Raw genomic sequence first — 14,537 nt, 5'->3', positions numbered from 1 at the left:
TGGCTATTTCTTCGAATTTCACTACAGTTTCATTAAATTTCCAATTTGCAGTACTGCTTCCTATTTCTCTTTCTCACTCGCTCCCTTATCTCCCGTTTTCTTATTCCCTCTGCTTGTATTTTTTAAAAACAGTTTTTCCCAATGTTAAATACTTTTGTCTCCTTTAGCTACCTGCATCACCCCACGTTCGATATGTGACGGTGTCATCCAAGTCTTTGCTGGAGCAGGCAGGCAATACCTCTGGCCTATCTGCAAAGCCCCAGAAACTCACAATTTGTTTTGTTTCCCTCCTGAACAGATGTCGATTGACGTGCCGTGCATTTCAGATCATCGGCCTGTTTTGCTTTATCAGACATTTTGTTTCAAGAGACGCTTTCCCTTTAAGATCTCCCCAAACCCCGGGCTAAAAAGGAACACCTTTCTGCTACGTCCATCCTACTTACCTTGAAAGACAATCCACGCAAATATTTTTGGGGGAAAAAAAGTTCAGCAAATGATCCTTTGAGCAACTGACTTATTTCCCTAGCCCTACCCTCAAAAACAGGCACGTACATCAAACTCTCTTCCTGCACTGTGTCACATTGTCGGCATCCGCAGCGCTGCGCTCACACATCCTCCTTTACATTTAGTAGCAACTGAGCCAGAACGTGTTTAATATTGAAACCTGCAGCAGCCTTTCTGTGTGTGTGTGTGTGTGTGTCTCTCGCGATGTTTAAACTATGCTGTGCCCTGCCCAGTGCTGTGTGGAGCTAACTGTTGGGTTTTTGTGTGTGTGTATATCCAGCAGTAACACTCCCCCACCCTCCCTCCGCACTCTGAGCCTCCAATGGGAGCTCAGCGCCGACTTATAACAGCTGAGGCCGCCCAGGGATGTGTGAGATAAAGAGGGAAGGACACAGAGAGAGAGAGAGAGAAAGAGCGCGCTGCAGTTACTGAGGAATACAGGGAGGGGGGGGAAAAAATAGAGACAGGGCTCCGGCTGGGAGCTGATTCCCATGAATGTGTGGGCTCTGGGAGTAGCCCATCTAACATTGTAGTGAGCAGCAGTGTGTAGAGGGACCGAGCGGTAAAAATAGCAGCGAGAGGGGGATATCAGGTTTACACAGGGTCTGACTGAGACAGAGGAGGGATCAGTGTGGCTGTAGTCTCCCTCCTGTCTTTTTGTTTGAGCTGAATTTGACTGGGGTTTCTTTTGTTTGAGGTCTCCTTCTGCTGCTGTTGCTATTTTAATAGGTGTGACAGTGTCGGTTGGCGGGCCGAGGGCAGGAGCAGGAGGAGACAGTGAGGATGGAGCCCGGTTCCCCCAGCTCCCCGGCCGGTGAGCAGCCTCCAGCCGCTCCGCCCGAGCCTGCGGTGCCGCTCCGTCCAGTGGCCAGTCAGAGCCGCTTCCAGGTCGACCTGGTGACTGAGGGGGCGGCAGGAGCGGCAGAGGGGCCGAAGGGACGGAGCCCCAGCCCGAGCCCGGAGCAGGAGGACCAAGGCATCGCTCCCCCCGGGGATGAGAGCACGGCAGCGGCGGCCGAGGAGGCGAAAGGCAGGTTCCGGGTGAATTTCGTGGACCCGGCTTGGGAGGAACCGGCCGGCTCGGGCTGCGTGATTTCCCCGCAACAGGCGCCACCGCAAGGCAGCGAGGCGGCGATGAATGGCTACCCCCAGAACGGTGACACCTTGCTGAGTGAGGGCAGCCTGCATTCGGCCGGCACCACCACCCATCATTACTATGATACACACAGCAACACCTACTACCTACGAACTTTCGGTCACAACACCATCGATGCAGTGCCCAGGATCGATCATTACAGGAATACAGTGGCTCAGCTCGGAGAGAAACTCATCAGACCCAGCCTGGCGGAGCTACACGATGAGCTGGACAAGGTACATTCGCGCATCTCTCTCCCTCTCCGTCCCTCCCCAGGCTACAGCAGGGTGCAGCAATGCTGTGTACACCACCCTGGTGGTCAGAGGCTCCCAGCCTGTCTCTGTCTCTGTCTCTGTCTCTGTGTCTCTGTGTGCCCTGACATCCTTGTGGATGTGGTATGCTGAAAATTGATGGAATGCCGACATTTGTTACATGCTCTGGCAGTGAAATTGTGTAGCCTGCAGGTCAGCTGGTGCTGTGATGGAAGTTAGTTAGTCAGGAATTAGAAGTGATTGAGTACATTTTTAAACAAAAATCATCCACACTTTTCTTTTGCCTGCACAATCTATTATCCTGCCCTCCTGCTCCTGGTTATATTGATAAGGGATAGTGGTGATGTACTTGGAGCGTGACAAATTTTCACTAAAATAGACAGACGATGCGTAACTGAGAATGAATGCGCAGAATTAACTTTCCATCTAAAGGTTGTGTGCAGATGTGGGCACTAAAACAGTTGCTCCCTAGCTCTAGATTTCCAGGTGTGCATATAACAAATGCTGCTCCCATGACATGACATTCGCTAGACAATCTTTCACCCCTCTAATTGCAAGCAATGGATTCCAGTGGCTTGGAATTCAAAGTCAGTATTAAGATTTAGTTCTTCACAAGGGTAGGTGGTGGTCGAGTATCATAGCTGCACTGTTAATCCAGAGACCCTGGTAATGTTTTGGGGACCCAGGTTCGAGTCCTGCCATGACAGACGGTGAAATTTGAGTAAAATTCCAGATTTTTATTAAGAGTCTAATGAGGACCATTAGACAAACCACTGTTTGTCTGGTTCAGTAATGGCCTTGGGGAAGGAAACTGCCATCCTTACCCAGTCTGGCCTACATGTGACGCAAGACCTGCAGCAATGTGATTGATTCTTAAATGCCCTCTGGGCAATAAACACTGGATGAGCAGTGACTGCGTTATTCTGTGGATAAATAAATAAAACTTTTGAGATGTTGTTAGATGGGAGGTTTGTGTCCAGTGTTTGGATGAAGTTTTTTGTGGTAAGATATGCTGTGTTCTTACAGGTGTGTCTATGGGATGTTCAGTTTCTTTCCATCTGTATTCTCTTCCTGCAGTCTCTTTTCCCCCCCACTCCCATGTAGTTATCCATCCACATTTCTGGCCTGTTCCACAGTAAACCATCATTTTTGATATCACCAAAGATGCTAACCATACCATAAAACTTTTGGGAATTTTTATCGGCTGTCCTCTTCACTCAATAATTGCTGAAGACTGCAACTATAGCAGATTAACAGCAACGGAGTTTCAATGTTAAAAGCTAGGCAGGGGTTACTTTTGGGGGTGATTAAACCCTCATCTAAATGAAACTGTATGTCAGACTTGCAAAATGCCCAGTCTGTTTAGATGCTGTGTTGTTGGTATTGAGTAATCGGTTCCTGTTGTTTGTGCATGTGGTTCTTTTTTTTTGACAGCAGCTGACTGTATTGGTCGTAACCTTTGACCTGCCATTCTGTAGTAGGAACTTTGTGAAAACCCAATCTTTATCCTGCTGAAAAATAGATTTGGGCTCTTTGTGTGGCAGTTCTGCAAGTGGATATATTGTTTAGGCATGGACTTTGCTGAATAATGACCCTTCAGGTGTGATGAAGAACTGCGCTGAACAGTCTGGGAGATTTGCTGCCACAGTTCACTTTTACTCCTGTTGGTCGACGAGCCCCAAAAGATCTTGTGTGATAGAAAGAAACCATTTTACAGTTTAATACATAACACTATCCTTGTCTACACAAGGGTACAGTCTACTGCACTATAGCAACTATGTACAAGTTACACTTTAAACGATTGCTATTGCTATATCCAAGATTGAGGGAGACTTTGGTACTTCATCTCGCTCCTTTTGTTTTGAGGTCCAGATCTGTTCTCCTACATCCCATTTAGCTGGTCCACAAATACAATGGTGGATTGTGTACCACTAAACAAAACTGTTTATTTCTTGCTGTGCCACTATGCATTTGAAATGTAGAAATTGTTGATATTGATTAGCATAATGCATTCATGACTTGTCTCTTTTTTTAAAAAAATTGGGTCAATAATCCAATTACTCGATTATTATGCATGCTTTAAATAGTAAAGGGATATCACAAACATACATTTGAAGTTTAACTGCTAGACTTTTACCTAAATTGTACCTAACTTAGTCTTAAACTAAATAACACAAAATAGTTTGGATGTTACAGGTGTAATAACACAAAAGGCAGCACTTGCAAACAGCGGTTTGTATTTCTATTTGTCCATTTAAACATGGAATTACAGCTGTTGCTGTCACCTCCCCCTTTTTAGAATAGATTCTCTACAGTGTGGAAGCAGGTCATTTGGCCCAACTAGTCCACACCGACCCTCCGATGAGTAACCCTCCCAGACCCATTCCCCTACCCCTATAATACTACATTTACCCCTGGCTAATGCACCTAACCTACACATCCTGAACACTGGGTAATTTAGCATGGCCAATTCACCTGACCTGCACATCTTTGGACTGTGGGAGGAAACCGGAGCACCCGGAGGAAACCCACGCAGACACTGGGAGAATGTGCAAACTCCACACAGAGTCACTCAAGGCTGGAATTGAAGCTGAGTCTCTGGCACTGTGAGGCAGCAGTGCTAACCACTGAGCCACCGTGCTGACCCTTCTAGATGACTTAAGTCCCAACGTAATGGAAATCTTGGATCACTTAGTTGATCTGAACATCGAATATTTACATTATTAGCCTGGCTGTAGAAACTCTTCAAGGATCTATCTTTACTTAGATGTAGAACATAGAACATTTCAGCGCAGAACAGGCACTTCAACCCTTGATGGTTTCACAGGTCGGTGCAACAATCTGAAGCCCATCTATCCTACACTATTCCATTTTCATCCATATGACTATCCAGTGACCATTTAAATGTCCTTAAAGTTGGGTGAGTCTACTACTGTTGCAGGCAGGGAATTCCACACCCCTACTACTGAGTAAAGAAACTACCTCCGACATCTGTCCTATATCTATCACCCCTCAATTTAAAACTGTGCCCTCATGCTAGCCATCACCATGCGAGATAAAAGGCTCTCACTGTCCACCCTATCTAATCCCTCAATTCTCTTTTATGTCTCTAAACCACCTCTCGACCTTCTCTCTAATGAAAACAGCTTCAAGTATCTCAGCCTTTCCTCATAAGATCTTCCCTCCATACAAGGCAACATCCTGGTAAACCTTCTCTGAACCCTTTCAAAAGCTTCCATATCGTTCCTGTAATGCAGTGACCAGAACTGTACACAATACTTCAAATGTGGCTGCACCAGAGTTTTGTACAGCTGCAACATGACCTTGTGGTTCCAAAACCCAATCCCTCTACCAATAAAAGCTAACACACCGATGCCTTCTCAACAACCCTATCAACCTGGGTGGGAACTTTCAGGGATCTATGTATATGGATACTGCTCATCTTACCATTAGCCCAGTACTCTACATTCTTGTTAGTCCTTCCAAAGTGAATCACCTCCCACTTTTCCACACTAAACTCCATTTGCCACCTCTCAGCCCAACTCTGCAGCTTATCGATGTCCCTCTGTAACCTGCAACATCCTTTCGCACTGTCCACAACTTGACCAACCTAAGTGTCATCTACAAATTTACTAATCCATCCTTCTAAGCCCTCATCCAAGTCATTTATGAAAATGTCAAAGAGCAGTGGGCCCAAAACAGATCCTTGTGGTACACCACTATAACCGAACTCCGGAATGTACGTTTTCCATCAACCACCACCCTCTGTCTTCTTTCAGCAAGCCAATTTTTGATCCAAACCATGAAATGACCCTCAGTCCATGCATCTGGATTTTCTGCAGTAGCCTACTATAGGGAACCTTGTCAAATGCCTGACTGAAATCTATATACGACACAACTGCTAACCCTCATCCAGCTGTTTGATCGCCATCTCAAAGAACTCCATAAGGTTTGTGAGGCACAACCTACCTTCACAAAACTATGTTGACTATCCCTAATCAAATTATTCCTTTCTAGATGATAAATCCTATCTCAAACCTCTTCCAACAACTTACCCACAACAGAAATAAGGCTCCCTGGTCTATAATTACCAGGGTTGTTTATACTCCCCTCCTTGAACAAAGGGACAACATTTGCTATCCTCCAGTCTTCTGGCAGTATTCCTGCAGACATAAAGATCAAAGGCTCTGCAATTCTCTCCCTAGATTCCCAGAGAATCCTAGGATAAATTCCTTTTGACCCAAAATGCTTACCTATTTTCACACTCTGCTGAATTGCTAACTCCATCTCCTAGTGAACCTCAATCCCGATTAGTCTAATAGCCTGCATCTCCGTATTCTCCTCGACAGCATTGTCTTTTGCCAGTGTGAATACTGATGAAATATTTATTTAGTGCCTCTTCTATATCCTTGGACTCCATGCACAACTTCCCACTGTCCTTGACTGATCCTAGTCTGTCTCTAGTCAATCTATAAGTGTGTCAGGAATAAAAGAAAGCTTTGGGGTTTTCCTTGATCCTACTCACCAAAGACTTCTCATGTCCCCTCCTGGCTCTTCTTGGCATTGAAGTAGACACACTTCAAACCACTGCCTGCCGGTACCCTCCTTCAACCTTGAAACCTTATTCATGACCTCCCTTCTTGTCGACCTCACTTCTTGTCAACCTCCTGGACACTGGAGCAACAACTAAGGTTCCCATCCGCCTGCTGAGCTTAGTTTATACCCTCCTGAAGACCGTTAGCAACCCCCCCCCCCAACCCCTTCGGATATTGGTACCCCTCTTCTTCTTGAGGTGAAGACTATCCCATCCATAGAGGTCCAACCTACCCCAGAATGAGCCCCAATTATCCAGGTATCTGAATCACTTCCTCCTGTATCATCTCTACTCAGGTGTTCAAGTGCTATCTCTCCGTATTCCTCACGTCACTAGCACATGGCACAAACCAGAGATAACAACTCTGTTCTAGCTCTAAGCTTCCACCCTAACTCCGTGAATTTCTGCCTTCCATCCCCATGCTTGTGTGTAAGTGCATTTTTGTTACCTACCAAGTTGCTATTATTTCTATCAAGTGTTCTGGTCCTGAAAGTTAATCTTGTTTATGCAATGTTTTAATTCTGTTTGTAATGATCCACAGACTTCAAAGTTATAAGTTCATGTTGAATAGTTCAACTTGAAACTTAATTTCATGTGTGCTCCAATCTTTATTTTGCTTTTTTATATTTCACTTAAAATGTTCATCAATGCTTTTTGCTTCAAACTTTGTCTGAAAACGTGATTGGCTGTTCTCCTTGACGACATCTCAATTTCCAGACGCCACAGATCTCCTCTGCTGCATGATGCCATCTTTGTCGGCAGTTTCTCTTTTCTCCAGTTTATAATGAGAGCTGTCACCTTGATTCTAACTTTAGGCCTAGTGTTCTGGAACAAAGGTGAAGGGATAAGCGCCGCACTGCTTAAGCTACTATACTTTTGGAGCTGGGACTGTCACCACCACCAAAAAGAGAATATTCATCTTTTTGTTTCTTCAAATTGCACAGATATTTAATGGCATCCAGATTCCTTTTTTTTTTTAAAAGTATGCTTGATGTTTTGGCTTTAAAGTTATTTTGAAGTCCTGTTAAACAGCCACTTGTTCAGTAGCAACTTTTTTTTTTTGTTACAACTTCATACCTCAATACCATGTCCGGGTGAGGTGAGGGTCATGTTTGAATGAGTGTGGCATCAAGGAGCCCTAGCAAAACTGGAGTCCATAGGAATCTGGAGAAATGACTGCTGTGGAATCATATGCAGGAAAGTTATTGGAAATCTTTCATATCAGCTGTAAGCCATCTCTGCAGGAATATCAGAGTATTATCCTATGCCTAAACATGTTCAGGTTGCCTTGCCTCCATTATTATGTTCAGCACCATTCGCGACTCCTTGGGTTGAAAAGTGGTAAAGGGAACACAACACCATACAAGTGCAAGGTAATGATCACTTCCATTAAATCATTGCCCCTTGACATTCAATGGTGTTGCCATCACTACATTTCCCACTAACACCATCTTCAGGTTACCATTTTCCAAAAACTGAACCAGATTCACCATATAATGAAGTGGCTACAAGAGCGTGTCAGAGGCTGGGAATCCTGCAGTGAGTAGTTCACTCCTCCTGAATTCTCCAAAGCCTGTCAACTACGTACAAGACAGGAGTGTGATTGGATACTCCACTGGTCTGGATGAGTGCAATCCCAATGACACTCAAGAAGCTTGACATAATCCAGGGAATGCAGCCCACATCCACTCCTTTCATCCACTGACACAGCAGCAGTGTGTGCTATCTACAAGACACACACTGCAGAACTCACCAAGGATCCTTCGGCACTATCCAAAACTTTTAATCACTACTATTTTAGAAGAACAAGGGCAACAGCTACACTGAAACATCAAGTTCCCCTCCAGCTGTTTACTGCCCTGAACTGAAACTATATTACTGTTCCTTCAGTCACCACTACCTTCTGCAAGGACATCTTCTGCAAGGGTATTAAATGCTGGCTCAACCTGTAATGCTCACACTTCATGAGCAAAATTTTAAAAAAATCAAGAGCTCACCACCACTTGAGCTGATGTGTGGAGTAAATGTTACTTGCCAGCAATTGCTAACTCCAACAACAGAGACTTTGACGATATCCACTTGGCACTCAGTGATATTATCATCACTGAATACTTCACCATCAACACTTGTCATTACCATTTGACCAGGGACTGAATTGCAGAACTTATACTGTGGCTCCAAGAACCGTTTTGGCTGAGGATTCTGATGAATTACTCCCCTGTGAATCTGCAGGAAAATGTTGGTGACTTTAAAATAGTTAATTGTCTTAAGGGTTTGAAATCCAAGAGCTAACGATTTTTAACTCCAGCTGTGTCAGGCTGCATCAGTTGTGTGTATAGCTGGCTGTGGTGGTGTGGGGTGCTGGAAAAGCACAGCAGGTCAGGCAGCATCCAAGGAGCAGGAGAATCAACGTTTCCGGCAAAAGCCCTTCATCAGGAGTGAGGCTTGTGAAAGACTTACACCCGAAACATTGATTCTCCTGCTCCTTGGATGCTGATAGACCTGCTGTGCTTTTCTAGCACCACATTCTCTACTCTGATCTCCACCATCTGCAGTGCTCACTTTTTCTCCTGGCTGGATATAATGGAGGGTACAGACACCAGCTGGGAGGAGAATGGGATGCACTTTACCACGTGCACCAGCAACAATACTGTAGTGTCCAGTCTAGCCAGACAAAACAGCCTGCTCTTAAACACCCCATCATCTTAAATGATCACTGTGTCCCACCACCATAGTGGCTACAATGTGAACTATGTACAGTTAAAAGCTAAAGTTGCCTTAATCCCAGCAGACCACAGGGCTGCTGTCTCATGACAGAGCTGTTTGGTGATGGTTTAAGCTGAGGGCCACCATGCGTCTGGTGTGGGAAGAGGTTGAGAAGGAGAATCCTTCGTGGTAACCTCCGCTGGTGTGGGAATTGCGCCCACGCTGTTGACATCGCAAACCAGCTGTGCGGCTAACTGACTCCTAAACTCACCATCTACACGCTGCAGCAACTCACCAAGGCTCCTTTGTGACAGCACCTTCCAAACCTGTGAGCTCTGCCACCTGGAAGGAGAAAGACAGCAGACGAATGGGTTCTGAGTTCCACTGCCTGCTGAAGAGGATGCCACCTCCACCTCATTTGAGTTTTTCTCCGAGTGTGGGACTTCTGTTCACCTCGATTAAAGCTGTGACCCCCACCCCACCAATCCAACGGTGATCACTACTTTTTTGGCTGGCCACAATAAGGTTTTTTTTTAATAAAAAAGAAAAAGTTGTTACTTACAGCAGTGTAAATCCAAGTTCATTTTTGTAAGTATTTACTGTTTGAGTACTAATAACTACCTGACATAACTGTGGAACAATATATGCTCAAATATGACCACAAAGCAGGAAACATTGGTGGTTATTTTTGACAGACTTGTGACCCATCAGTGCTTGCTAGTATCTATCAGACTCGTGCTCATAGGAATATGATTGATAAGATTAAAAAAATGTGCTTGGAACATTTTTATATTGGCTACCCTTGCCTTCTGCATTAGCTAAGGCCATTACCTTCAATACAAAGGCTTTTTTCTTTTTGCTGAGATGACTCTTTTGATAGCAACTATCATGTGCCTTTACCCTTGCGACTCAACATTTTAATTTCCAAATCTAGACCAGCAAATGTCAAGCTGTAGGGAGTGTTTTCAGCTCTGCAGATGTTCAGTGGAAGCTTTCTGATCTCTCTAAGCTTAATTTTACGCTGCACAGTGCATTTACCACTGAGTCATCACCAGCTTTGTGTTTTATCAATGAATTCAAAATAACTCTTTCTTTCTCTTCTGTCAAACTGTCTAACACTTTGTTTGAGGTCAGCTGTCACTCTGAAATGTGAGCAGTCATGTTTCTTGCATTTTTAAAAAGTATTTTGGATGTGTACATACCATTGCATTGTTTCTAATTCATTTGTTTCTCTTCTCTTTGGGAATTTGGGTACACAATATTTGATGTTAATTCCCATACTTTTTGTAGTCTGCTGAGCTTCTGTATTAGATGTGAGATTGCACAGTTGATATCAGTTGACCTTGGGATACTGCTGTTCCCAGCTGTAATACAGGCTTGTTTTTACAAACAATAGCATTTCCATCCCTGAAGGCAGTTTAAACCTACTGGAATACAGCCTGCAAAAAAAAAACTAATTGAGGTTCCATTTTCTAGTATTTTGTTTTTTTGAAGATCATTAAACTTCCCTGAGCAAGCATCCAAAAATGGCCAGTAATCGTACCATGCAGCATGATGGCTCAATGGTTAGCACCACTGCCTCACAGTGCCCGGGACCCAGACTCTATTCCAGCCCTGAGCAATGGTGTTTGTGCATTCTCCCCATATCTGCATGGGTTTCTGCTGGGTGCTCTAGTTTCATCCCACAGTCCAAAGGTGTGCAGATTAGATGGATTGACCATGTTATATTGCCCATGGTGTCCAGGCATGTGCAGGCTAGGTGGGAAATGCAGGGTGGTAGGGGTGGGTTTGGGTGGGGTGTCTAATTTTTAGATGAGATTTCCCTACAGTATGGAAACACAGGCCATTTGGCCCAACAAGTCCACACTGACCCTCCAGAGTAACCCACCCAGATTCCTTCCCGAACCTATATTTACTAACGCTATGGGCAATTTAGCACAGCCAATCCACCTAACCTGCACACCTTTGGGCTGTGGGAGGTAACCAGAGCACCTGGAGGAAACCCAAACAGACACGGGAAAATGTGCGAACTCCACACAGACAATTGCCCGAGGTGGGAATCAAACCCAGGTCTCTGGAACTGTAAGGCAGCAATGCTAACCATTGAGCCACTTGTTCAATGGCCCCACACTATTGGGATTCTGTGTTTCACTGATTGCCTGCTGGATAAACACATGGACAGCAGTGAATTGAGGGGTGCGTAGGTAAGGTAATTTTACAATAAGATTAATCCTCGGCACAACAACGTAGGCCGAAGGGTCTGTTCCGTGCTGTACTATTCTATAGTGTCTGTATAACCTTTTCTCTTAAACAGTGCTGCTACACATTTTTAATTCTCTACACAAGCCTTTTCTTTTTTTGTTAAAAAAAAAAGCATGGAAAGTTATGCTGTTGTTAATTCTAGCACCTAAAGGCATAAACATGGTTGTTTTAGTTTTAACTAACTTGAGGCAACTTGAACATCTGACTTTTGCTGAGCTCTATAATCAGGATGACCTCCAATCTTTGAGACTTGGAGATCACTGCATTTTCTAATTGTCTGCCTAAAATTAAGTTTTTTTTTGTCCAAAACTGATACTGTAAATCATGGTGCTTATGATGACCTCATGTTTCTGACCCCATTCGCTATGGTTTTGTATATATGTCATATGGGCACACAAATAATTGTTCACTCCATGGATGCGGGTTTTATTTGGTACCTTTGTCTATAACTGGGCACAAAGCATCTCATTTTTTGAAAACATTTGTGGCCACCAAAATCATGCCAATGGTTCACTTTCACCAATGTATGTTGAACCCATCCTTTAACTTGATATTTGGATGTTTCTGACATAAATGAATGTAACTGCTGCAGATGCACAGCAGTAGGTTCAGATGGTCGTCACCACCATCTTCTAAATAGCAAGTAAGGATTGGCACCAAATGTGCACATCCCCCTGAAAAAAAACTGTTAAAAGACAAAACACGGTGAAGACTACTTTTAAACCTAATCAGAACTACAATCTTTTATAACTGCAATCCAGTTGCATTAGAAGGTGATGGTTTACCATCTTGAACTAGTGCAGCCTGACTGTAGGAACATCAACTGAATGCAGGGAACTTTGAAGCTTTTGATTGATGCCCCATCAATCAGTGACCCGAAACTGGATTGGCCAGCTGAGATTTTGGGTTAGAAACACTCCTCCTGACTCCTCAAAACCTCTGCATCATTAACAATACACCATGTAGTGTTAAAATGATCTCTATATTAATACATGAGCAAATTTTGAGTTTTAATTGTTGATTGAGAGCTGTGAAGTTATCTTTTTTGTTGTGTTTTTTTTTGAAAATTGAATGTTAGGGTTTAGAGTCAGAGATGTACAGCATGGAAACAGACCCTTCGGTCCAACCCGTCCATGCCGACCAGATATCCCAACCCAATCTAGTCCCACCTGCCAGCACCCGGCCCAAATCCCTCCAAACCCTTCCTATTCATATACCCATCCAAATGCCTCTTAAATGTTGCAATTGTACCAGCCTCCACCATATCCTCTGGCAGCTCATTCCATACACATACCACCCTCTGCGTGAAAATGTTGCCCCTTGGGTCTCTTTTTATTTTATATATCTTTCCCCTCCCGCCCTAAACCTATACCCTCTAGTTCTGGACTCCCTGATCCCAGGGAAAAGACTTTGTCTATTTATCCTATCCATGCCCCTCATAATTTTGTAAACCTTTTATAAGGTCACCTCTCAGCCTCCGACGCTCCAGGGAAAACAGCCCCAGCCTGTTCAGCCTCTCCCTGTAGCTCAGATCATCCAACCCTGGCAACATCCTTGTAAATCTTTTCTGAACCCTTTCAAGTTTCACAACATCTTTCCAATAGGAAGGAGACCAGAATTCCACGCAACATTCCACCAGTGGCCTAACCAATGTCCTGTACAGCCGCAACATGACCTTCGAACTCCTGTACTCAATACTTGGACCAATAAAGGAAAGCATACCAAACACCACCTTCACTATCCTATCTACCTGCGACTCCACTTTCAAGGAGCTATGAACCTGCACTCCAAGGTCTCTTTGTTCAGCAACACTCCCTAGCACCTTACCATTAAGTGTACAAGTCCTACTAAGATTTGCTTTCCCAAAAAGCAGCACCTTGCATTTATCTGAATTAAACTCCATCTGCCACTTCTCAGCTCATTGGCCCATCTGGTCCAAATCTTGTTGTAATCTTCGCTGTCCACTACATCTCCAATTTTGGTGTCATCTGCCAACTTACTAACTGTACCTCTTATGCTCGCAGCCAAATTATTTATGCAAATCACAAAAATTAGTGTGCCCAGCACCGATCCTTGTGGCAATCCACTGGTCACAGGCCTCCAATCTGAAAAACCACCCTCCACCACCCTCTGTCTTCTACCTTTGAGCCAGTTCTGTATCCAAATGGCTAGTTCTCCCTGTATTCTGTGAAATCTAACCTTGCTAATCCGTCTCCCATGGGGAACCTTGTCAAACACCTTACTGAAGTCCACCTAGGTCACATCACTGCTCTGCCCTCATCAATCATCTTTGTTACTATTTCAAAAAATTCAGTCAAGTTTGTGAGACATGATTTCCCATGCACAAAGCTATGTTGACTATCCTGAATCAGTCCTTGCCTTTCCAAATACATGTACATCTTGTCCCTCAGGATGCCCACCACTGAGGTCAGGCTCACCGATCTATAGTTCTCTGCCTTGTCTTTACCGCCCTTCTTAAACAGTAGCACCATGTTTGCCAACCTCCAGTCTTCCAGCACCTCACCTGTGACTATCGATGATACAAATATCTCAGCAAGAGGCCGAGCAATCACTTCTCTAGCTTCGCACAGTGTTCTCGGGTACACCTGATCAGGTCCTGGGGATTTATCCACCTTTAACCATTTCAAGACATCCAGCATTCCCTATACCTACCAGCTTTCCCTTTCACCCCGACAGGAATATACTTTCTCTGGATTCTGGTTATCTCATTTCTGAAGGCTTCCCATTTTCTAGCTGTCCTTTTACCTGCAAATATCTGCCTCCAATCAGTATTCCAAAGTTCTTGCCTAATACCATCAAAATTGTCCTTTCTCCAATTAAGAACTTCAACTTTTAGATCTATTTCCCAAGAGTAGATCAAGTTTTGCACCTTGTCTAGTAGGTACATCCACATACTGAATCAGAAAATTGTCTTGTACACACTTAAGAAATTCCTCTCCATCTAAACCTTTAACACTATGGCAGTCCCAGTTGATATTTGGAAAGTTACAATCCCCTACCATAACTGCCCTATATTCTTACAGATAGCTGAGATCTCCTTACA

The 14,537-nt window shown here is 44.1% G+C and overlaps 1 protein-coding gene across 3 annotated transcripts in view; it reads left to right on the top strand.

Annotated features, from left to right (window-relative positions):
* The first annotated feature begins 797 nt into the window (after positions 1–797).
* slc12a2 (solute carrier family 12 member 2) overlaps positions 798–14,537 on the top strand; it is a 223,177-nt gene continuing 209,437 nt past the window's right edge. Inside the window, exon 1 of one of the 3 annotated variants that reach the window (XM_043718081.1) lies at positions 798–1,875. In XM_043718081.1, the coding sequence (XP_043574016.1) occupies positions 1,288–1,875 (588 nt within the window). In that variant the 5' untranslated portion in view covers positions 798–1,287. The remainder of the gene's footprint in view (positions 1,876–14,537) is intronic. The other 2 variants (XM_043718096.1, XM_043718088.1) reach the window with 2 other exon arrangements.

This window comes from Chiloscyllium plagiosum, chromosome 2 (assembly GCF_004010195.1).
Source record: "Chiloscyllium plagiosum isolate BGI_BamShark_2017 chromosome 2, ASM401019v2, whole genome shotgun sequence".
Classification (NCBI taxonomy): Eukaryota; Metazoa; Chordata; class Chondrichthyes; order Orectolobiformes; family Hemiscylliidae; genus Chiloscyllium; species Chiloscyllium plagiosum.
This window is presented reverse-complemented; position numbering and strand designations above follow the sequence as displayed.